The sequence below is a fragment of the Musa acuminata genome, chromosome BXJ1-8, assembly GCF_036884655.1.
Source record: "Musa acuminata AAA Group cultivar baxijiao chromosome BXJ1-8, Cavendish_Baxijiao_AAA, whole genome shotgun sequence".
NCBI classification, from domain to species: domain Eukaryota; kingdom Viridiplantae; phylum Streptophyta; class Magnoliopsida; order Zingiberales; family Musaceae; genus Musa; species Musa acuminata.
In genome coordinates, this window is record NC_088334.1 from 9,934,724 (window position 1) to 9,958,443 (window position 23,720).

Here is a 23,720-nt window from a genome sequence, read left to right on the forward strand (position 1 = left end):
TATCTAAAATAATTATTTTATTATTGATAAAATCCATAATTTCATAAGTATTGTTACTTGTTATATCTTTAGTCGGTAAAAGCCAGCGACGGATAGATGAAATTAAATATTTCATTTTTATATTTTTGAAGTTTAAAAATCAGAAAACTAAAAAGGTCCTTTTTAGCTACCATCCGATCTAATCTAATCTGATCCCAGATGATCCAACTTATGATCACATTGGATAGGTATCAGATCTATCTAGAATCCTGCCTAATTAAAAGCTACCGGGCATTGACCCTTTAATTAGATCCCTGACTCCATTTCCAGCACCAAACATAAAGCCATGGACAAAAAATTAAATCAAATGTTTGATATAATTCCTTCATTACATGCATGCACATCAAGAAATCTAGATTGGATCACATCCTCTCTTGGAGGATCTTCAAAGCCCGCAATGCTGTTCTACTACTGTCTGATAGCCCAATAGCGTTGTTGTAGTCGCTGACACATCAGAGAGAAAACCGAGTCGTTTGGTAACTACATTAGATTAAGAAGGGGAAGAGTGGAAGAGATGGAAAGATGAGACTTGAACGCTTTCTTGCCTGCCATTGCTTCTCTCTGCACTCCATTTAGGAGATCCTGTTCTGATCTCTCTCAGATTGCTCGTTTCTGGAATTGTTGCGAGGTGTTGATGAGGCCGAACGAGGAGCAGATCCACGGGACGCATGGGCAGAAACCCGGATAACAGAGGAGCTAAAAACGAGATAGGTTGTGTTCGTTGGTGGGCCGGCGAAGGCGAGAGAGCACTTTCCTCGGGGGGGGGATTCTTGAAAGTTGAGGTTTTTAATTGGCCATACCTGTGTCGCTGGAGTTTCTCGGGTTCTTGATTTCTGACTTATTTGATTGCTGGTGGGTGTATCTTCTTCAAGCAATTTGATTTATTCGAAGGGTTTTGGTAGAATTGTATTGTTGTGCGTTCCGTAAGCAGAAAGGTGAGTTCTTGATGCGGAGGGCTCTTTTTGGGAGAAGAAAGATGTAGGTTTTGATATTGTAGGCTTGTGAGACTGGTTAGTATGCATCTTTTAGTAGAATTTGGTGAAAAGGTGACGTTTGCTTGAAACTTGTGGCTGGGAGGCTTCGTTTCGTGGATCTCTGTGGTCGTCTTTGGATTCCTTTTTACTTTTCTTTCTGGTTTGGTTTGTGAGAATATGTTGGACATGTTAGGAAGTGTAGAGTGATGAACAGAAAGGGTTTTCAAAGTTAGGTTCTGGGACTCTGGATTTGGCTGCTTTTTGGGTTCAATAAATGGGGAGAAGGTAATAATGTGAAGTCTTGGTTTTCCTATATGCCCCAAGGAATTATTTATGCTCATGAACTTTCTTCTAAGATAAAAGATTCAGTTTGTCACATCCAAGAAGAACTCAAGGATTCATTTGGTTGTCCATGAACTTTTGGAGGCTTCGGGATGACAGAGGTATGCCACTTTTCTGATACCAAGATTCCTTAATCCTGTTCGTATCTTCTGCCTCTTTGTGTATGTAACTGCTTTTTAACTGTTAGGGTGGTCTTTGATTTTTGTTCCCTTCAATTCAGGAGAATGAGGGTGTTTAGCTGACGAAGTGGTTGGTTATGTTCTTGGTGATCTAACTCTTCTCTTGTATATATTGTATGTGCATTACGCCTTGGTCTTATTACTACCGATGGCTAAATTATTGGAGATCTTGGGACCTGGAAGAGTATCTGCTTCCATTGATCTCAAGTTCATAGCTTTGTTTGCTGCTCTATTTGTATCTAGTTCTGATGGGATAAACATGGAAGGCAAGTACCTCTTGCAACTTAAGAGTGAAATAAGAGACGTTCTCCACAACCTTGATAACTGGAGCCCTGATGATCTTACGCCCTGCCAGTGGAATGGTGTTAATTGCACTTCTGACTATGATCCAGTGGTTTTCTCACTTGATCTGAACTCCATGAATCTTTCTGGGTCTGTTTCTCCAAGCATTGGGGGATTGATTCACTTGACTTATCTTGACCTTTCCTTCAATCAGTTCTCTGGGACGATCCCCGGGGAGATTGGAAATTGCTCCAAGTTAGAGATGCTGTACCTGAACAATAACAACTTTGAGGGCAGCATCCCACCACAACTGGGGAACCTTGTCTCTTTGTTCAAGTGCAATTTGTGCAATAACAAACTTTCTGGTTCGTTTCCTGAGGAGATCGGAAATCTCTCATCGCTCATGGAATTTGTGGCATACACCAACGACCTTATTGGTCCATTGCCTCGTACCATAGGCAAGCTCAAGAACTTGGCCATCTTTCGAGTAGGGCAGAATCTGATCTCTGGAAGCATTCCGGTGGAGATCAGTGAATGCCACAACCTCGAATTGCTTGGTCTTGCCCAAAATCAGCTAGGAGGAGCGATTCCTAAAGAAATAGGGAAACTAAGGTACCTAGCTGAACTGATCCTTTGGGACAATCAATTATCTGGAGTTATTCCTAAAGAGCTCGGAAACTGTACAGACCTTGTGACACTTGCACTTTACCAGAATTATCTAGTGGGTGATATAACTGTTGAGCTCGGAAACCTGAAGAATCTAGAGAAGCTATATCTTTACAGGAATAGTTTCAATGGGACAATACCTAAAGAAATTGGGAATCTTACTCTGGCAACAGAAATAGATTTCTCGGAGAATATGTTGACGGGGAAAATACCAGCAGAGTTGAGTAACATAAATGGCTTGCGCCTGCTCTACCTCTTTGAGAACCAGCTTGCAGGCATCATACCCCCCGAGCTGTGTGTGCTGAAGAACTTAAGTAAGCTCGACCTCTCAATCAATTATCTCACTGGATCCATTCCTCCCGGATTGCAATATCTGCCTGATCTGATCCAGTTGCAACTCTTCAACAACATGCTCTTTGGTAACATTCCTCAGAAGCTTGGATTGTATAGTCCACTTTGGGTGGTTGATTTCTCAAACAATAACCTCACTGGTCAAATCCCAAGTCATCTATGCCGACATTCAAATCTTATTTTGTTGAATCTCTGGTCCAATAAACTAAGTGGTAGCATCCCCCCTGGGGTTACAAATTGCAAATCCTTGGTGCAGCTTCGTCTAGGTGGGAATAGCCTCACAGGAGGCTTCCCCTCTGATCTCTGTGGACTGGAAAACCTTACCACCATTGAGTTAGATGAGAACAGGTTCAGTTGTCCTATCCCTCCGGAGATAGGACAGTGCAAAGCTCTGCAGAGACTGGACCTGGCAAACAACTTCTTCAGACATGAGTTGCCAGGTGAAATTGGAAATCTGTCACAGCTTGTCGTCTTTAACATCTCCTCCAATGAATTTGGAGGAAGAATGCCTCCAGAAATATTTAACTGTACGATGCTTCAACGACTTGATCTCAGCCATAATCACTTTGAAGGAAAATTGCCTAATGAAATTGGAAAACTTCTGCAGCTGGAACTGCTTATACTTTCTGATAATATGTTTTCTGGAACCATACCTTCCATCATAGGAAAGCTCTCTCATTTGACAGAACTGCAGATGGGTGGTAATCAATTTTTTGGCACGATACCAAATGAATTGGGTGGGCTTTCAAGTTTACAAATTGCAATGAATCTCAGCTATAATAATTTTTCTGGAAATATTCCACCAGAGATTGGCAATCTTGCGCTGCTAGAATTCCTTTTGTTAAATAATAACTACTTAACTGGTGTAATCCCAGCCACATTTGCAAATTTATCTAGTTTACGTGGACTGAATGTCTCTTATAATGATCTAACTGGATCTCTTCCTCCCATTCCATTGATTCAAAGTATGGCCCAAAGCAGCTTTATTGGAAATAAAGGGCTATGCGGTGGACCACTTGGCGAATGTGGTGTATCGCCATCTTCTTCTACATCACCATCATTGAGAGAAAAAAGCACCCCCTTCAGTAGGATCATTGTCATTATTGCTGCTGCTGTTGGAAGCATTTCACTTGTTCTGATCGCTGTTGTTTTATATTTTATGAGACGGCCAGTCGAGACAATGGCTCCATTGAAAGAGAAACAACTATATTGTTCAGCATCAGGCACACATATCTCCCCAAGAGAAGGATTCACATTCCATGATCTGGTTGCTGCTACAGATAATTTTGATGAGAGTTTTGTTATTGGAAGGGGTGCTTGTGGCACAGTTTACAGAGCTATTACCCAGTCTGGACGGACAGTTGCCGTAAAGAAATTAGCATCTAGTAGAGAAGGAAGTAACATTGAGAACAGCTTCCGTGCAGAGATTTCTACTCTTGGAAAGATTCGACATCGAAATATTGTAAAGCTATATGGTTTCACCTATCACAATGGTTCCAAATTTCTTCTCTATGAGTACATGTCAAGTGGAAGCCTGGCTGATCTTCTTCATGGAGAATCTTCTTTTCCACTTGACTGGGATACTCGTTTTATGATTGCCGTTGGGACTGCTGAGGGGCTTTCATACTTACACCACGATTGCAAGCCCCACATCATTCACCGAGATATAAAGTCCAGCAACATTTTGCTTGATGAAAATTTTGAAGCTCATGTTGGAGATTTTGGATTAGCGAAGTTGATTGACGTGCCACAGTTAAAATCAATGTCTGCAATTGCTGGGTCATATGGGTATATAGCACCTGGTAAGACTTCTAATATTACAGCTCGGGCTATTCCTGTCCTTTTCTGCTTGTGGTTTATTGCTTTTATTTGCCTTTTCAAAGAAAGCTGTTTCCCTGCATTTGATTGCATTTGCATTTTGCTAATCCCATATTGATATCCTGAGGAACTAGCTGTGTAATAGTTGCATTGTGTTTGATGGTGATTATACGCTTGAATGTTGCTGCTGTTCTATTAGTCTGTTTCTCTTAAAAGTTAAAATTTCAGAGATCCTACCAATTGTCAAATGATAACAAAAATGATCATCTAAATATTCTTGTCACATCCTGCTGTATAATTTTGTTGAAGTGGTAAATTTCGGGAACTCGTGAAAATTGGTTCTTTGTTCAACCCATTGCAAAAAAATGGGTTGATCCAACCTATTTATCGTGATAGATATACTGACTTTGTGAATAAGGATTGTGGATATGTTTTCAGTGTGAATAATCAGAAAGGTATTGGGATGCGCCATGGTGGCACAAGTTGGTCACGTGGCAGTGTGCTATTCTGCACAACTGATTTCATGCCATGCTAGCAAGGTAATGATGGCATACCCCTATGCCATCAAATGATAATCCTTGCGAGAAAGAAGCATTTGGTCGATTGGAGCATGCTAACATAGAGAGAAATAGACCCCTCTGAATTGCACGGGTATTTGATGGTTCTCTCCCTACATATGCATGCAGGAGGTACTCAAATATTGTATTGTATTTGCCCCATGAACTGCACAAGTTTTAGGATTAATTTTTGCATGTAAAAGGAGCTACTCAAACCTTCCATGTTTGTGTAGCAATCACCCAGAAAAGAAAAACAATGTCACAGGATGAAGAAGTGCTCTTTGTTAGTTTTTGAGAGAGAGCATTTTAAGAGACAGGCTCACAGCCACAATAAAAGGAAGCGGCCCCATCTCAGTAAAGCCATTAAGATAATGAGCGTCTGTAAATTGTGGAGCCCCACCATGCCAACATTCCATGGATATGGATGTGGCGTTACATGATGTGAAGCGGCAAGACATATATGACAAAATACTTGAGAACTTATTCGAGGTAGCGAAAAAGACTACTAATAAGCAAGTGCAAGACTTGTTGTCATAGTAATGTGGAACCAAGTCCCCCACACAAGTGATATATCTCTCTGGTTGTCTTATGCACATTGCATCCAAAATTTGTGAGACTATAAAGAAACATTTTAAAAGTGCAAATCAAACACTTGATGGCAAAACAAAAATTATGTTTAACAGTGTCTCCAGAAGAAAATTGTTGAGCCGCATGCTTTAGTTTCTTATTATACTGTGTAATCATGCACGTTTGAGGTACTGATTTTGCAAGAACTACAATTTATATGTTTGCGAAAAATGAACTAGATGAAGAAAGTTCATTGTTCTAGTCATGATGATGAGTTTACCATTAATGGTTTGCTTATAATGATTTTCCAGGTTTTAAAGGAATATCTTGTTAGATAGTTCAGGTGTTTTGTTGCATGATTAGTTAAATCGAGTTTAATAATCTTGATAAGGTCAAACTGCTGTATTTCTAGCTTTCCCGGTGATGTGTGCTGGTAATTTTTCTTCTTTACCATGTTTCTCTATCACCATATGTAGTTTTGAATTCTTTTAGTGGATTGTTGCAACTTAAAATCTCTTCCGCATCTAATTGAAATCACTTTGACTATATTTGCCTTATTAGCATATTTAATTATATCCTATATATCAACCTTTTTCTGCCAGAATATGCATATACTATGAAGGTTACAGAAAAATGTGATATATATAGCTATGGAGTTGTCCTACTGGAATTGCTGACTGGAAGAACACCAGTGCAACCACTTGACCAAGGAGGTGACCTTGTTACATGGGTAAGAGCATATATTAAGGATAATTCTTTGACTTCTGGAATATTTGACAGTCATTTGAACTTGGAAGACAAGAATGCTATCAGCCACATGATCATGGTTTTGAAAATTGCTTTATTATGTACAAGTTCATCACCATTGAATAGGCCATCTATGCGAGAAGTTGTACTGATGTTAATGGAGTCTAAAGAGAAAGCTAGGGGCCTTCCATCCTCCACAGATTCTGATCACTCTGTGAAGAAAGACCAGTCATAGTGTATTTATATTTTACATTCATCAAAATTATATGTTCACTCTGATATATACTTTTTAAATAGCCCTCCTCAGTTCCCATCTTGTATGCAATAACTACTCATTACATCTCAAAATTTTTACTCACAAAATCCGAAGGTGAAACTTAGTATGATCCAGATCGTCTTGTTTGCCAGTTAGCGTGATTTTGGAAGCCAAACGGATGAAAAGAGCTGCTAAAGCTAAAGCCAAACGTATACTTCTTTGATGATACTTCAGCGTAAACATTGTAATTAAGTTTATTTAGTCTGTACCTAGTTTCGTCTTTTCTTTTTTTCGAAACCATGATACTTCAAGGTGATTTAGTTTGTAAACCAGAAATTATTTCTTCTAGTGTTGTTTGAACAAGTTTTGTACCTTTTGCTTGTTGCTTATGATCTTGCAGAGAACTTTGATGTGCCATTAAACTTGTATCTATCGAATACAGTTTTCGGCACTTCGACTTGTTTGTTATTCGAGCAAATGAACTCGACAACGAAACTTACCTCTTGGTTTACATTCAGAGAAATTTCATTGTTTTTCTGATGGTGTCTTGATTTTGAGTGGAACTCCATTTAGCCATTATATTCATGAAATGTATGAATTGTGTGCTCTGCAGTATTTTACCAGGAAATTAATACAGTGGCATCATGAGTTGTCATACTGAGTTTAGACTTCAACTACAAAGTCATTCCAAGTGTAATTTGATGGTTGTGGTGGCTCTCTCTTTGAACAAGTTAAACTTAATCAGATCAAGTTAGATTAGGTTACTATGAACAGAGAAAGCTAATCCCACCGTGTCGACTTAAACTAGGAATATTGGATCACTATGAACACTTACCCTCGCGCTCGTGATATGGTAAGTTGCTCACCTTCCACATCTATCATTTGGTTGTAGAAATGTCTTTGGTACTACAATGCAAATTACATGCACATCGATCAACGTATTTGCTAATATTAACATTGCCTGAAGCTTCTTGACGCTGCAGATGTATAAATCAATAAGAATGAGCTTCTAACTATCTATTTTCTAAATAACATATAGACATGCTATTGATGCAATAATTCAACGTGTTCCAGTGATCAAGCCACGTTGATCTCACCAATGCACGGCCACGTCCACCGGTCTCCATCGATGGTGTCCACCCACCGGCAGGTACGCGGTAAGCATGACAGAAACATGGTCTTTGTTCCCGCGGCTTCGGTCACGGCGACGCCAACAACTAATTGGCGGAGAACAATGTAATATCTTTTGTCGTTTTATGAGCTTTGACTTTGACTTGTCGACGTCTTTCTGATTAGTAGGTCACCGACGTGGTAACCTTAACGAGATAGCTGGATGCCACCGTCCTATTCCAGAAGGTACCACGGCAACATTTTCTGATGTAGAGAACGCGTCCCTAACTTACCGTCTCACTCGTCGGTGGCCTTTGTGGTCTCCACACACTCGGTCGTTGGTACGTTAAACGGGTGCCGAGAACGGGTAGTTCGAATATTGTGGTTTCAAGACGGGCAGTGGTTTCGGTACCCGCGACGAACTACCTGACGGACCCACCGACCTCGTGATTTGGACTCAGCAATTGGCCCACCATGTCGTCCAATCGTACGGCTAGTACCCCAGCCAAAAGTTCCCCCGGCGCATAAAGCATCCATGCCGTGTGGAAGGTCGGCAGCGGTGATGCTTCGGTAAGCGCGATACGTCAGCCATCGGGTGGTTCCTCGCCACGTGTCCCGCTTCGGTCACGGAGTCGATGGCGTAACGGCGTAAAATTTCCATACGTCCGGGCCCGTGAGTCGGAAATTGTGCTGGAAACGTGGCGAGGGGAAACCGACACGTAGCTCGGTGCGTCCGACGTGGCTGGGGAGCAACCGGCCACCGACTGAGACGGACCGGCGCAGCGTTCTAGAATGCGCCGATGCCGGCCCTTTTCCACGGGCGACTTCGTGAGGCCAACTCCGGTTGTCGCCTTCCCGAGATTCCGGTTGTGGGTGGGCAAGAATAAAGCCCTCTCCTTCCCTCTCGTCGCGGCATATATATCTCTGTGAGTTCCCCGCACCCTATCTCTCCTCATTTCCTCCTCTTCGATTACAAGATGCTCTTCCATACCTCCATCGAAATCTGTGTTCTCCAGCTCTCTCTCAATGCTTGTTGGTGTAAATTAAATTGAGCGGTTGTTTTCTTTTTTCCCTTCCTATTGGGATTTGGGAGCGTCACATGGGACTCAAATTTCATGACAATCCCGATCTAGGTTTTGTAATTTTAGTGTTCTGAAATCGATATGTGCTTTACCCAATGCGCAAATTTTGAGTTTTTTTAGCGGAGATTTGTTGTTGACGGCTCTAGAGACTGGTGGGTGATAGTTCCTCTTCTCGCATTTTGGATTTGGGGGAGGGCACAGATAACTGGGTCTGCACTTCTCAATTTGATGAGAGTTTATTCGATAGAGATCGATCAATTAAGCTGAATTTGGGCTGGAATTTGATGAGACGGCGGTCGTTAGAGTCCAACCATCACGAGGAGATGGAGAAGGCCAACGGCAAGCCTCCACCATCTCGGCTCTGCTTCTTGGCCACCCTATCGGCCATGTTCTGGATCATGATCTTCTACTTCCATTTCACTGTTCTCAGCAGCAACCCTATCGGCAAACCGGAGCAACCCGTTCCCTTCTCCGTTTCGGCCCAACCCCAGCGGATTTCGGAAGCATATGAAGCGTTTGAACTGCCCAAAATGAAGGCACCGCCGAGATCAAAGCCATCGGATACTCGTCAAGCACCAGAGGCATTCCCCTTCACCCGGGCCCTCCGGACCATCGAGAATAAGAGCGATCCGTGCGGTGGGAGGTACATCTACGTCCATGACCTCCCCTCGCGGTTCAATGCCGACATGCTCCGAGATTGCAAGAACTTGAGCCTTTGGACCAACATGTGCAAATTCACAAGCAATGCTGGTCTGGGGCCTCCGCTTGAGAATGCTGAAGGGGTCTTCTCAAACACCGGATGGTATGCCACCAATCAATTCGCGGTGGATGTGATCTTCAACAACCGGATGAAGCAGTACGAGTGCCTGACCAAGGATTCATCCATTGCCGCAGCTATTTTCGTGCCCTTCTATGCTGGTTTTGACATAGCTCGATATCTTTGGGGATACAATATCTCAGTCAGGGATGCTGCATCTCTCGATTTGGTTGATTGGCTCATGAAGAGGCCTGAGTGGAACGTGATGGGGGGAAGGGACCATTTCTTGGTGGCTGGGAGGATCACTTGGGATTTCAGGAGATTGACAGATTCTGAAACGGATTGGGGGAATAAGCTTCTGTTCTTGCCAGCTGCAAGAAATATGTCCATGCTGGTTGTGGAGGCAAGCCCATGGAATGCTAATGATTTTGGGGTACCATATCCTACTTACTTTCATCCAGCAAAGGATGGTGATGTTTTCCTTTGGCAGGACCGGATGAGGAAGTTGGAGCGGAAGTATCTATTCTCATTTGCAGGTGCGCCACGGCCTGATAATCCAATATCAATCAGAGGGCAGATAATAGATCAGTGCAAAAAGTCCAAGGTATGTAAGTTGTTGGAGTGTGATTTTGGAGAGAGCAAGTGTCACTCCCCAAGCAGCATAATGCAGATGTTCCAGAGTTCCTTGTTTTGCTTACAACCTCAGGGAGATTCATATACAAGGAGATCAGCTTTTGACTCCATGTTGGCTGGTTGCATACCTGTTTTCTTCCATCCTGGTTCTGCTTATATACAGTACACATGGCATCTCCCGAGGAACTACTCGACATATTCGGTGTTTATCCCGGAGGATGATATTCGAAAGCAGAATGTCAGCATTGAGGAGAGGTTAAAGCAAATTCCTCCAGATGTTGTGGAAATAATGAGAGAGAGAGTCATAAGCCTTATACCAAAGCTAATATATGCAGACCCTAGGTCTAAACTGGAGACTCTTAAGGATGCGTTTGATGTGGCAGTTCAGGCAGTCATCAACAAAGTTACAAAACTAAGAAGGGATGTAATTGAAGGCCGTGAAGATAAGGACTTCATCGAAGAGAACAGCTGGAAATATGCTTTGTTAGAGGATGGCCAGCAAACAGTTGGGCCACATGAGTGGGATCCTTTCTTTTCTAAGCCGAAGGATGGTAATGGAGAGTCTGGCACTATATCTGCTGAAGCTGCTAAGAAATCTTGGAAGAATGAACAAAGGAGTCAGGCTTGACTTGTATTCTGGAGTGATGAGAAGGCAGGGCTAATTGATTATGATGATTTATAATCACATTGGTACAATCTGAAGCTACTTGAATGCAAGTAAATCATCAAATTACAGATATGTGGATGAGTGAGCCTTGATCATCATTGTTGAGTGTATATCAGTTGAGTTTTTCTGCAAATTGTGAGAATGTGTCTACAACAATAATTAGAACTTCAAAGGTAGGTAGCAGATATTGTCTTCCCTACATATTAAATTTTTATAGTTTTTTATTTTAGCACATTGTCTGTAAGCAAATCTGTAACTCTTCCATTACATATTTCACAAAGATTAGAATAAGAAATTTTATGTAATTGTGTTGTTCTGATTTACTCAGACCAGATGAGAAATATATAATGTAATTATTTTATCTTGTTAATTAATGAAAATCCTTCTGCGAGAAAAATAGACTATCATGGGCCATGGCAATGTGATTACCTAGTGTCTTACTGAGTGTATAATTTCCTGACATAAAGAAAGGACACGAAACAGATGAATGTTGCCAATTTGATGCTGATCAACTGCATACACATGATAGTGGTATGATCTCTGAAATGTCCTTCAAACCTAACCTTTGAGCAACTTCAATTTTTTGTTGTGATTTTATATAAATGTGCTTCCTAGAGTTGACACCAGTATCTGGTGTATGAGGAATTTTGGCATCTAGATGGTAGTCATCTTATTATTATTCTCATCATTGGAACGAGATTATTTCCCTAAAGTGCAAGGTACGTTTGTGACACATCAGCATGACATTATTTTATAAAATGGATTGATTATTTGATATTATGGAGTATGGATCATCATATCGTGGAGTATGACATTATTCTTCTTGGCTTTGTATTCTGTTACAGATGAACCATAGGAGGGGTTTGATCTCTTGTGATGTTTGCATTAGGTAAGATGTGCTTTCCATTTATCAATTTCCTATTTGTATATATCTTTCCTAACAATAGTTGAATTTTGAATACAGAACCTAATAATATAAGACGTCTGTCAGTACGGTAAGGTGCTATATACTACATATGCAGCCAGTAGCTTTGAAAATCCTTTTGTGTTTGGTTCTATGTTATACATGTTTCAAGATGTTTAGGTTCCTGTAGTTATTGTTGATGTGAGCACCAGTTGCTATGGTTCTGAGGGGGATGCATGAAGTAGAATAATGCATGTTTTTGGAACTACAAAATGCTTGTACGGGCTTGTTCATGCAGGATATGAGTCGCCAATCCATTCAAGAATTTGACACACAATGTCACTTGCTCCAAGACTTTTGAAGCAACCAACATGACCAAGCTCTGTAAGTTTTATTTTTTGCCTTCTTGTGGATGATGCATGCATATTAGTAAGGGACATTTTTTTCATTTTCTTCATTCATGGTGCTTGATTGAATGATTGATCTCTCTCAGCTTTCATCAATTTGTCATGGTTACCGTGTGTTATTTTATGTAGTAGTAGTAGTCCGCACTGTTTGGTGGTCTTAAAGTGCGTGATGGCCACCACAGAACTTTAATAGATGCTTTTTAATTGCTTACATAATATGTTATTCATGATATGGTAATCAACATTGATTGTGTGCTTGCTTTTCCTTTATTTGGAATCTACTTTTGAATAGGCAGGGAGATGGTAAGAAGCATCTTGGCCACCGGTGGATGAGCAGATGCCAAATTTTCTTGCAAGGCATCCTGCTGTATCGTAAGGAGCAGCCTTTCCTTCTGTGACTAGGAGGGCGTAGATTGAAGCAATCAAAGAAGAGGGAACATTTTGGGCTATCAAATGGGGACAACCATTTTAATGTCAATCTTAAAGCCAGCCACACTTGTTTAGGATCTCTATCGGTACGTTCACGATGAAGTGTTTTGTTCGGCTACGTAATTCCGATGCTTATGTTTCGATAAAATTGACCGTGAGAGTTTACGGGTTTCTTCATTCAGCTCTTTTTGGTGTATGAGCTTATGCATTTGGATAATTTTTATTCCTCAAACATGATTGATAATTTAGAAGAAATAAAATATTAATTTTGATTATATTATGTTTTTTTTATGCTAGGTTAAGGGATCAAGCTTGGCATGTGAATCCAAGTGAAATGGATGATTTTGTACTACGACAATAATAATAAAGCTGTAAAGTCTTAATTATTTAAGCTTTACTCGATCTTTTGATATTATTGAGATATGTAAAGAAATTATATTTGTAGTTAAAATAATGTTTTTTAGTCTGTGTAATTTTCAATCAGTTTATAACTTATCCTTCAAATTCAAGGGTTTTAAGATAGACACTGGTGTTGGTGGAAGAGTAGATAATAACCTTCAGCTCCTCATAGTATTTGTACAGAATACTCGATGGCTTTGCTTTAAATAGTATGCCATCAGAGCCCAAAAATATTTGACATGAACAATAAATGAACTCATTAAAGTGATATTTATGAACTTCCAAGAGATGGCTGTACATGTCGTGAGATGGCAATTATAATTACTTGACTTGTTGTTGTCGCATTGCCGGAAGTTGTGTTTGTGCGGGATCGGGCATCATGGGCTTCCAACTAGCTTAATGGTAGAAGATGGACGGGTAGGATTGGATCGTCACATGGTCTTATCGTCGGTGTCGTATGGACATTTGAGCGTGGGGACTTTGTGCATGATGGAGGAGTAGACTTAAGTCCCAATCTTTTCATTATTGCACGATCATTTAAAACGAGTAAAATATGTCCGATTCGATTAGCTAATAAAAAATTATGTTGAATTATGCTTACATGATCCTGCGTTACGTTTCGAGTTTTGACAAAGTCACGGTGGTAGTTTTCCCAATGTTCGATTGTTTATTACCTCACTTTCGTATGAAATTTTGGAGAGGTTTGATAAGGCATATTTTGGCATCACCCACGTGGAATCAGGTAAGCAGACACGATAATGTAGATGTGGAACCTCAAGTACGATGTGGCGCACAACACACACGTGGCGGGCAGTCGCTTGCCGCCCCCTCCGTACGAACGACATCATCACGGTACAGTCATCTCGAAAAGGTCGAGGCAGCACTGCGCAGCGCTGATCCGTGCAGGTCAGTCTGCGCATGAATAAAAGCTTAAGTCGGCCGCTGCCCGAGGAGCCGACCACAGTAAATTGATCTCGTACGACCAACTCATCCCTGCATGTATAAAAGCTAACCCTCCTTAACCAGGGGGGAGAGGCACTTCGAACACTGAACTCTCTCTCATTCCACCAAAAGCTAACTTAAGCTTCGGAGGGGTCGAGTCGGAAAATCCCCCTCCCGACCTCGACCTGTGTGTAGGAGCTCAACGATGGAGAAGCAGGTCACTCACCAAGAGAGAAGACCGCGCTTAGGGGACGAGGCTCAAACCCGACCCAACTCGACACTCGTCCTCACCATCCGAGCATTCGCATGGGCAACCTTGCGCATTCGAGACCGAACCGATCTGTGCTGACACCTCGGCTATGGCGTAATGGTTCACTAACATTTTGGCACTAGAAGAAGGGCCCCGATACCATAAGATCATCCCCAGCCAAGCAATCCAACCGAACGCATTGGAGAGGAGTCATTCCCAACGCACTCAACCTTCGGATTCGGAGGACGACTCCCACCTCCTCCGAGCCTAGAAGAAAATGCCCCTATTGTAACCCCGAGCCGCTATTGGCGACTGTTCATCGACCCCAAGTTGTCACCCCCCAGGGCCACCATGGGACAACTTCTTGTCTCTACCGAGGCGTTCCTTAGCATCATGCATCAAGTTCAAGCCCAGGCAAAAATGATGCAGACCATCATCCCCCTTGTTCCTTAGCTTGCCCGGTAGTCAACGTTACCTCAATCGTCGCAACGAGATCCGTCAGCTCTTGTCCCCATGCCACCGATGGCCCCTCAACAACCTGCCATGACAAACGTTACCCCATCGCCCGAAGAGCTATCGAGGAATCCAAGGCCACCACCCGAGCACAACGCTCAAGACCTTCGATGATCCTACTCGAGCACCCCCGAGCCTGACACACTATCATCTAATTCGGCAAACTCTTTCTAGGCTCAGCTACACTCGGTCAATCGACATCTTGATAAGGTCTAAAAGGAGTTTCACAAATCCAAGTTAGAGCTCGATGAGGCTCCCCCAACATGAACCTAATTTATGCAAGAGATTCAGGAAAAGCTGACCCTACAAAACTTCTGCCTTCCTGTGCTCAAGCCTTACGAAGGTAGCTTCAACCTAGCAAAGCATGTCGCTGCATTTCAGGCCCAGATGACTCTATACGACACTTTGGATGCCTCAGTGGTGCACCTCGGCTCAAAAGTACCCGAGTTGTGCACCTCGGCCAAACAGTGCTCGAGTTGTGCACCTCAGCCAAATAGTGCCTCAATGGTGCACCTCGGCCAAACAATGCCTCAATGGTGCACCTTAGCCAAACAGTGTCCGAGTTGTGCACCTCGGTCAAACAGTGCCCAAGTTGTGTACCTCAGCCAAACAGTGCCTCAATGGTGCACCTCGACCAAATAGTACCCGAGTTGTGCACCTCGATCAAACAGTGCCCGAGTTGTGCACCTCGACCGAACAGTATCTTAATGGTGCACCTCGACCAAATAGTACCTCATTAGTGCACCTCGGCCAAACAGTGCCTCAATGGTGCACCTCGGCCAAACAATACCTCAATGATGCACCTCGGCCAAACAGTGTCCGAGTTGTATACCTCAACCAAATAGTACCTTATTGGTGCACCTCGGCCTAAAAGTGCCCGAGTTGTGCACCTCGGCCAAACAGTGCCCGAGTCGTGCACCTCGGTCAAACAGTGCCTTAATGGTGCACCTCACTCAAACAATGCCTCATTGGTGCACCTCGGGTAAATAGTGTCTCAATTGTGCATCTCAACCAATCCAACACCCGAGCCACACCTCGCGGCCAGTCTAAGGCCCGAGTCGCATCTCGGCCAGTCCAACTCTCGAGTCATGCCTCGCGGCCAGTCTAATGCCCGAGTCACATCTCGACCAATCCAATGCCCGAGCCATGCCTCGCGGCCAGTCTAAATGCCCGAGATGCATCTCGGCCAGTCCAACGCCCGAGCCATGCCTCGCGGCCAATCTAATGCCCGAGTCGCATCTCGGCCAATCCAACACCCAAGCCACGCCTCGCGGCCAGTCTAATGCCCGAGTTGCATCTTAGCCAGTCCAATGCCCGAGCCACACCTCGCGACCAGTTTAATGCCCGAGATGCATCTTGACCAATCCAATGCCCGAGCCACGCCTCGTGGATAGTATAATGCACGAGTCACATCTCGGCCAGTCTAATGCCTAAGCCACGCCTCGCAGCCAGTCTAATGCCCGAGTTGCATCTCGACCAAATCCAACGCACGAGCCACGCTTCGCTACTAGTCAAATGCTCGAGCCATGCCTCGTGGCCAGTCCAATGTCCGAGTTGCATCTTGGCAAGTCCAACGCCCGAGTAGTGTTGCTCGACCAGTCCATCTCCCGAATAGAAGCTCACGATCAACCGATGACCGAACCACCACTCCTAGCATGACAACCAACCCAGCCAAGAAAAGGCACTAAGCCATGCCCTACACCACCCACCCCAACCGCTTCTCACCCCCTCCGTACAAACGACATCATCATGGTACAGTCATCTAGGAAAGCTCGTGGTGGCGTCGCATGGTGCTGATCCCTTCAGGTCGGTCGATGCTCGTATAGAAGCTTAAGTCGACCACCGCTCGAGGAGCCGACCTTAGTGAATTGACCCTATACGACCAACTCATCCTCGGAGGTATAAAAGCTGACCCTCCTTACTCAGGGGGAAGAGGCACTTCGAACATTGAACTCTCTCTCATTCCACCAAAAGTTAACTTAAGCTTCGGAGGGTCGAGTCAGGAAATCTCCCTCCCGACCTCGACCTATGTGTAGGAGCTCAATGACGGAGAAGCAGGCCACTCGCCAAGAGAGAAGACCGCGCTCGGGGGACGAGGCTCAAACCCGACTCAACCCGACACTCACCCTCACGACCTGAGCATCCGCGTGGGCGACCTTGCACATCCGGGATCTAACCGAGCCATACTGATACCTCGATCACGGCGTAAAGGTTCACTAACAAGGTTGACCCTTTGCAATTTAGGATATTATAGAGCTCCTGCAAAACTAACCCTATAATACTCTTAGTCGATAGTAATTAGAGTTATATTTTTTTCGAAATAATATAAAATTTTATTTGCTAACAAGGAACTTGAGTTTATTAGATGCATATAAATCAGGTTTTGGATACACGAGGTCAAATTTACTTTACTCGGATTTCGATTGATTTCCAGTAAAAAAAATATGCATCCATAGAAGGTGGGTTTAATAAACCAAATAAACAATGGATTTAGGTAAAATAAAGTTTATAAGAATTCAAATGCTCCAATCTTCTAATAAACTCTTCTAAATCAGATATGAGTATCTTTGGAGCAAATTGGTGCATACAAAGCAATCAATCGGATCTTAATAGCTAAGTAGCTAATCAAATTTAAGTTTATAGGTAAATTATTTATTACCCTATGCATTTGGGCTCTATTATCATCGTGATTTTTCTACTTAAACAATGATATTAAATTCTATATAATTTTAAAAATAAAATAAATAACTCCATTGGTTCTAATATTATCAGTTGTATTGACACAAAACATAACACGTGACACTATGTATTAGATTAACGTGAAAATAACGAGTAAACAAATAATTCAACATCATTTTCTTTCCAATGATTTTATAAAAAAAATAAAAATAATTTTGTTCATTATTTTTACATCAAATATAACGTGTTGTATTTTTCGTCAATGTAACCGACGGTGTTAAGACAAACACGATTATTTATTTTATTTTTAAAATTATAAAATTTTATATAAATTTTTTAAGTATAAAAATTATAATACTAATGAGGTAAATAATAATTGGCCGACCAAATGGGTCGGTCGCAGCAAGCGGAAACACAGAGATTGCAGTCGGCCACAAAACAAAGCTTCGGAAGAGTCAAATTAACATCTCATGATAGTGGTATGTCTCTTTACATTTGCGTTAAACCTTTATGTTCAACGCTTAGATCCATCGGGTTTTGGTCTCCAAAGATTTTGAACCGTTAATCACACACTAACTCGAAGATCACATCTTCTCTACCATACTAAAAAAACTCAACAACATAGTCGTATATGACATATTATTCAGTAGTGCAATACGATTCCTCCTTTGCTTTAAAAAGGAATCACTTATATGATCAATAATATGAGAGGTTTATTATTTTGTAATAAGAACATTAAGTTTGTGTCTGTAATGTTCAGAATAAAGAAAGACTTCAATGTGTCCTCACCGTTCGTACATCCATTGACAGAAGACTTATTGTCGATCCAGTCTATGCATCTGCGTGGTTGATACAGATGTCTGTCAAGATCCATTTTCCTATATATTTTTTTAATATTATTATTTACATTCTCATCATTTCAATTTAAATATGGTGAATACAGATGTATACAATGTAGCAGATTTATAAGAGTAAATATTCACTATTTCTTGCCTCGCATAATCTTATAATGATTTCGGCAACCTATCGAACGCATATGGTATGATATATCGGATTCGGATTAGATGTAACAGTTTGTAGTGTTGAGAGCGGGCGTCGATTGTAACCGATAATAGGGTGCCTTGGGAACGTTTACTATGGTAAAACAATTAGAGGCGAAAACTACGAAGTGGCCCAAAACGGAGCCGAAGAATGATTGGGGGGGTGGGGGGTTGGTGAGAAGGGCGAGAGAAAGCAGAGAAGGGAAAGGAAGGGAGGTGAAGAAGGGTTAAAGCAAACCCGAAAATAATAAGAGAGGAAAATTAGAATAAATCGTCCTCCGCTTTATCCTCTCGTTTGTCTCCGCTGTTGCTGAGTGGTAGCAAACGAAGACAACTGGTCTGGCGCTCTCGGAGAAAGCGATGGTGGAGACATTGGAAGAGGCGGCGGCGGCGGCCGCTGGGGAGGCCTGCTTCGCCGACGAGCTACTCCTCCTCGACTTCACCTCCAACGCGTACCACCCGTCCCTCGCCGCCGCGACGTCCGTGCCTGCCGCCGGAGCGGGGGAGTTGCAGCACCAGGCGCTCCTCCTCCACGACTTCTTCGAGCCGTCCGTCGATGGCCTCCCGGTTCTGCTCCATCCTCGTCAAAATCCGATTTTTGTCTTCGGGGAATGAACAAAATCTGATTTTTCTTGTGGTTTGTGGGGCTCGGGGTGGGGGTGGGGGGGATTTTGTAGGGGCTGCCGGCGGAAGGGGAAGGCGGAGGAGAGGAGGAGGAAGAGGAGCTCGAGTGGCTCGCGAACAAGGACGCGTTCCCGGCGCTGGAGACGTCGTTCGAGATACCCATGCCGTCCCAGTCGCGCAGCAGCAGCAGCAGCGGCGCCGCTGCGGGCGCGGTGGGGGAGCGGCCGAGCCCTGTTTCGGTCCTGTCGGCCGCGGCTTCCTTCTCCGCGCCGGTCAGACCGAGGAGCAAGGGACGGAGGCGGCGGCGGAGGGTGCTGGCCGGCCTCTCCCCGGAGCCGGCCTGCATAACCGCAGCGAGGAGAGCGACGGCGGTGGAGAGGCGCTGCTGCGGGCACTGCGGGGCGGAAGAGACGCCGCAGTGGCGGGCGGGGCCGGAGGGGCCGAAGACGCTGTGCAACGCGTGCGGCGTCAGGTACAAGTCCGGTCGCCTCGTGCCGGAGTACCGGCCGGCGAGCAGCCCCACGTTTTCCGCCGCCATCCACTCCAACTCCCACCGCCGGATCCTGGAGTTGCGCCGCCAGAAAGCTGCCCGGGAGCTGCGGAGCAACACCAGGGCGCCACCGCCCACCCTCTCGTTAAAGCAAAATCCTTCCCCCTTAGCGAACTCTTTCCTCCATTAGAGTACTCTCCTCCACGCTTTCGTTGATTTTAGGGAGAAAGACAAAAAAAAATGTCAACTTTGTGCTCATTTGTTCATTTATTTTAGTGAATCATTTTCTCTTGTTTATTTAGTTTGTGTGATTAGTGACAGAGTAGCTCATAATTTTTCTGGTTTTTATTACCACACATTGAACTCCCTAATATCCCTCAAGGAGAAAAAAGAAAATCTCTCATTTAGGAAATCAGTAAATTTGGAGGCGGAAATAATCTGATTTAATTGTTCTTCCATCTTTAGCTATCCATTGATTCTAAGGGATCTACTGAGCTTTAAGTGGAAGAACAAAGAACAAATCTGATTTGTCTGTTCTTCCCTCTTCACCCATCAAGTCAGGATAAGAAAGAAAATGAATCCAAGGCATCAGCATCAGCATCACCATGGCTTCCTCTTGCTTCCAGTGGAGTTGGGTGGTGAAAGGTGAGGCAATGGGGTTGGTGCATCCACCAGCTAACCTCGGGGAGGAGTCACAGATTGGCACTATTCATGTACCTTGAGATTAAATATCATGGACAGTGCTCATATTTTAGAGGAGCCAAGTAGATCCAACGATTTGGATCTCTAAGATGAGGTGAGAGAGTGCAAAGGATCACACAGTAGTTTATGCTAAAGGTAGCATGGATTATGGTGCAGGCACAGCTATCCAAGCAAGTCTTGTGATTGGTTATTTATTTTATTCTATACAATTGAATCATAAAAAAAAAATAAGTTTGTAATTAGTGCTGCTGTTTCTTTTGTCATTATTTTACACCATAAAAGAAGCAAATTTGACTGTAACCCAATAATTACATCCTAATGTGATTACAACAATAACAATGATAAATCATAATATTTTAACTATTCAAGATCCATTATATGGATCTGTTTCTTAGATCTTCTTATACTCTTCTTACACCACTAATACCATATTTTAACATCAATTTCACAGTTTATCTTACTTATGTACTGACTTGTATTAGATTTTTGTCATCATCAATAATTTTAATTGCTCATCAAACAATGTTTCTGTCTTTTTGAGAGAGAGAGAGAGAGAGAGAGAGAGTACACCTCTTGCTCATGTGCATAGCATATGCCACACTATATAGTTTATTTTGATTCTCCTAGTGAGGGGTGAATAGCTACCTACACCATTCTTCAGTTGCTACAGTCTATTGATATGCAGCATTGAGAATTTCCAGCTACTGTGGGCATTACTCTTTACTCTTTTGATAACAAAGATATAAAACCTACCAATCTATCACTTGTGATGGTATTTCTTCTAGTAAACAACGCTTTGGATTCTGAACAAGAAATTATATGAGGTACATGCATGTAGTACTGATGCTTGTAAATATTTCTTCTAAAGGTGAATCTTATTGGAGGGAGACTATATATAAAGGATTAGACTTGATGGAGACGGCATCTTCTTCTTCTTCTTCTTCTTCTTCTTCTTCTTCTTCTTCTCCATTCTCCTTACTTTCACTTTGTGCAGGCAGTGAAAGCTGTGTTCAAAAGCCATTGCGAGAAGCAGAAGCCTAAAGCAATTCTGACTCATTGTTGAAGCCCAGTCGCCTATGATTGGCGATCACTATCATCCAGCTTGTTTCAGCTGTGAGTTGTGATCAGAGTTAAAACGGCCAGAAGGCACAAAAAAGCTTAGTGTTTTCTTCCTCTTCTTTCTTTTCTTGAACTGCTGTTCCAATTGCAAGTACATGAGATGGCATGCCAACACTCACTCCTCTTCTCAGCAGTTGGATCTGGAGACTCCTCCCCACACCAATCATTCTTTTTCTTCATTATAATCTATCTGCCCCAGTCACATCACTAGTCGAAAGACAACAGTAAATCCATCTAAATTTTTATTGCATGCATTCTTAGTGGACGAAACAGGAGGAGAACAGTAGACGTATGCAACCTCTACGTAGCATCGCCTCCACAACTTGCAAAGATCCGATGAGCATCTATCTCTATCGCAGCCATTGTCGTCGAGTACAGTGCTTCCTGCTACATTTATGGAGCCATCGTTGTTCTCTCCATGGGCAGCGAGTGGGCGCACTTCACGCAAACAGATGCGTCGTCGTCCCCACATCTCCCCAATCATTCAACCTTGAACAGTAGTAGTCTTCTGGCACTCGGCGGTACATCGCAGGAGCGATGTGGAAGACATGTACACAGTGTTGGCTCGAGCAACTTAATCTATTTCGATGATATATCCATCCTACTATGTTCTTGCTAGTAGGACATTTATTTCCTCTCTTATTCAAGTAATTTCTTGTGAGAATAAGATAAACATAACTAATTTGATATGATCCTATTATAGTTCAAATTACCTTTAGAGTAGTCTTCCGAGAGTCGATATATATTAAAACCAATATCGAGTGAGTTTCCTGACGTGATCCCTGTATAGTTGATCCCTGTATAAGACGTAAAGTAAAATTAAAAAAATAAAAATAAAATAGGGTCTAACATCAATAACTATGATTATATATATATATATATTTATATATAGTTGATCCCTGTATAGCAACTACTATATATTTTTTCGACAACGACTTGCAATTCTCAGCCAAAAAATCTTTTTACGTTTGAGCAGAAAAGTCATGAAAATTGACCCACTTTGACATCTCATTGCCCCCTTAGAATTGGTATTAGCAGCTACTACATGTTTTTTTTTTTTTCCACAGTGACTTAGAATTCTAAGTCAAAAACTTGTCATGGCAAAGAAACCCATCATCGACTTCGACATCTCATTCCCCCCCGCCTTCAGAATTGGTGTTAGCAGCTACTACATAATTTTTCTACAGTGACTTAGAATTCTAAGTCAAAACCTTGTTCATTTGAGCTCAGAAGTCATGGCAAGGCAACCCACCATTGACTTTGAAAGGTGATTCCCCGCTGAGAATTGATGTTAGCTTCGACTGCATATTTGTTCCACGATGACTTCGAATTTTAAGTGAAACCTTTGTTCATTTGGATCGAGAAGTCATGGCAAATGCTACCAAAAGAACGGCGCCGAGTGCTGCAAGGCCGGCAAGCAGTATCCCCAGTACCGCTGCTGGCCGCCGGTCACCCAAGCCACAAAGGCTCACATGACCATCAACGACTTCGGAGTGCGTCAGATGCACGACAGTGAGAAGGAAACGTGAGTGTCTTCTGCAGTAGCTCGTAAGGGCAGGCTCAGCTCATAATAAATGGCAACTCTTGTGCGAGTCGTCAGCTTTGCTCCTCTCGTCGGCTTGTTATTGGAAAGCTTAATTAGCAGAATCAAAAGATAATATTGAATATCATAATAAGATAAATATGATATGATAATTTTACATTCTTTACCTATTCTAATTCTCGATATATACATATATATGCATGATTTGAACACACGATTGAAAAATCATTAAGCTTTTATAACAACTTCTTCAAATATAACATATATTTGGAGGAAAAAGGCTAGTAAAGCGATAACAAGGAACAAATCGGTCCAACATAGGCCCAAACGGAGCGTTTCTTGTGCTTCTATTTTTATTTGAACAATCACCTTATTAATTCAGGCAAAATTGCATTTATCTCCCTCAAACGTAAGTGATTTTTATACATGTTTGATATAATTCTATTCCCAATTCTAAATCGCTGTTAGTTGAACGTTGTTTGACTATCATAGTAGAGAACTTGAAATTGTACTTGATATTATAATATCCTATAGAAACTTCAATATGATGGCCAAAAAAATTCAAGTCTGTTTCGGATGTTTTTTATATTTCTTAGGTGTTTTTGTTGATTTTAAATAGTAAATAATATTTTTTTTATGGGATATATTGGTA

At 42.5% G+C, this 23,720-nt stretch overlaps 3 protein-coding genes across 6 annotated transcripts; all 3 read left to right on the top strand.

The window, feature by feature from the left end:
- Nucleotides 1-521: 521 nt before the first annotated feature.
- LOC135587466 (probable leucine-rich repeat receptor-like protein kinase At5g63930) lies at nucleotides 522-7,200 on the top strand. Of its 2 annotated transcripts, none has more exons than XM_065078941.1 (3): nucleotides 522-1,456; nucleotides 1,543-4,635; nucleotides 6,378-7,200. In XM_065078941.1, exons 2-3 carry the CDS (start codon nucleotides 1,683-1,685, stop codon nucleotides 6,755-6,757), a joined length of 3,333 nt encoding a protein of 1,110 aa, XP_064935013.1. In that variant the 5' UTR covers nucleotides 522-1,456; nucleotides 1,543-1,682; the 3' UTR covers nucleotides 6,758-7,200. The 2 variants fall into 2 exon arrangements, with proteins under 2 accessions (XP_064935013.1, XP_064935012.1); XM_065078940.1 differs by having other exon boundaries at nucleotides 1,576-4,635.
- Nucleotides 7,201-8,674: 1,474 nt separating this feature from the next.
- On the top strand, nucleotides 8,675-13,233 carry LOC135587467 (xyloglucan galactosyltransferase KATAMARI1 homolog). Of its 3 annotated transcripts, none has more exons than XM_065078943.1 (3): nucleotides 8,675-11,200; nucleotides 11,873-12,315; nucleotides 12,631-13,233. In XM_065078943.1, exon 1 carries the CDS (start codon nucleotides 9,255-9,257, stop codon nucleotides 10,986-10,988), a length of 1,734 nt encoding a protein of 577 aa, XP_064935015.1. In that variant the 5' UTR covers nucleotides 8,675-9,254; the 3' UTR covers nucleotides 10,989-11,200; nucleotides 11,873-12,315; nucleotides 12,631-13,233. The 3 variants fall into 3 exon arrangements, with proteins under 3 accessions (XP_064935015.1, XP_064935016.1, XP_064935014.1); XM_065078944.1 differs by having other exon boundaries at nucleotides 11,873-11,916; nucleotides 11,992-13,233; XM_065078942.1 differs by having other exon boundaries at nucleotides 11,873-13,233.
- Nucleotides 13,234-18,776: 5,543 nt separating this feature from the next.
- Nucleotides 18,777-20,001, top strand: LOC103993140 (GATA transcription factor 1). The gene is made up of 2 exons (XM_009413094.3): nucleotides 18,777-19,157; nucleotides 19,268-20,001. Exons 1-2 carry the CDS (start codon nucleotides 18,951-18,953, stop codon nucleotides 19,892-19,894), a joined length of 834 nt encoding a protein of 277 aa, XP_009411369.2. The 5' UTR covers nucleotides 18,777-18,950; the 3' UTR covers nucleotides 19,895-20,001.
- The last annotated feature ends 3,719 nt before the right edge of the window (nucleotides 20,002-23,720 follow it).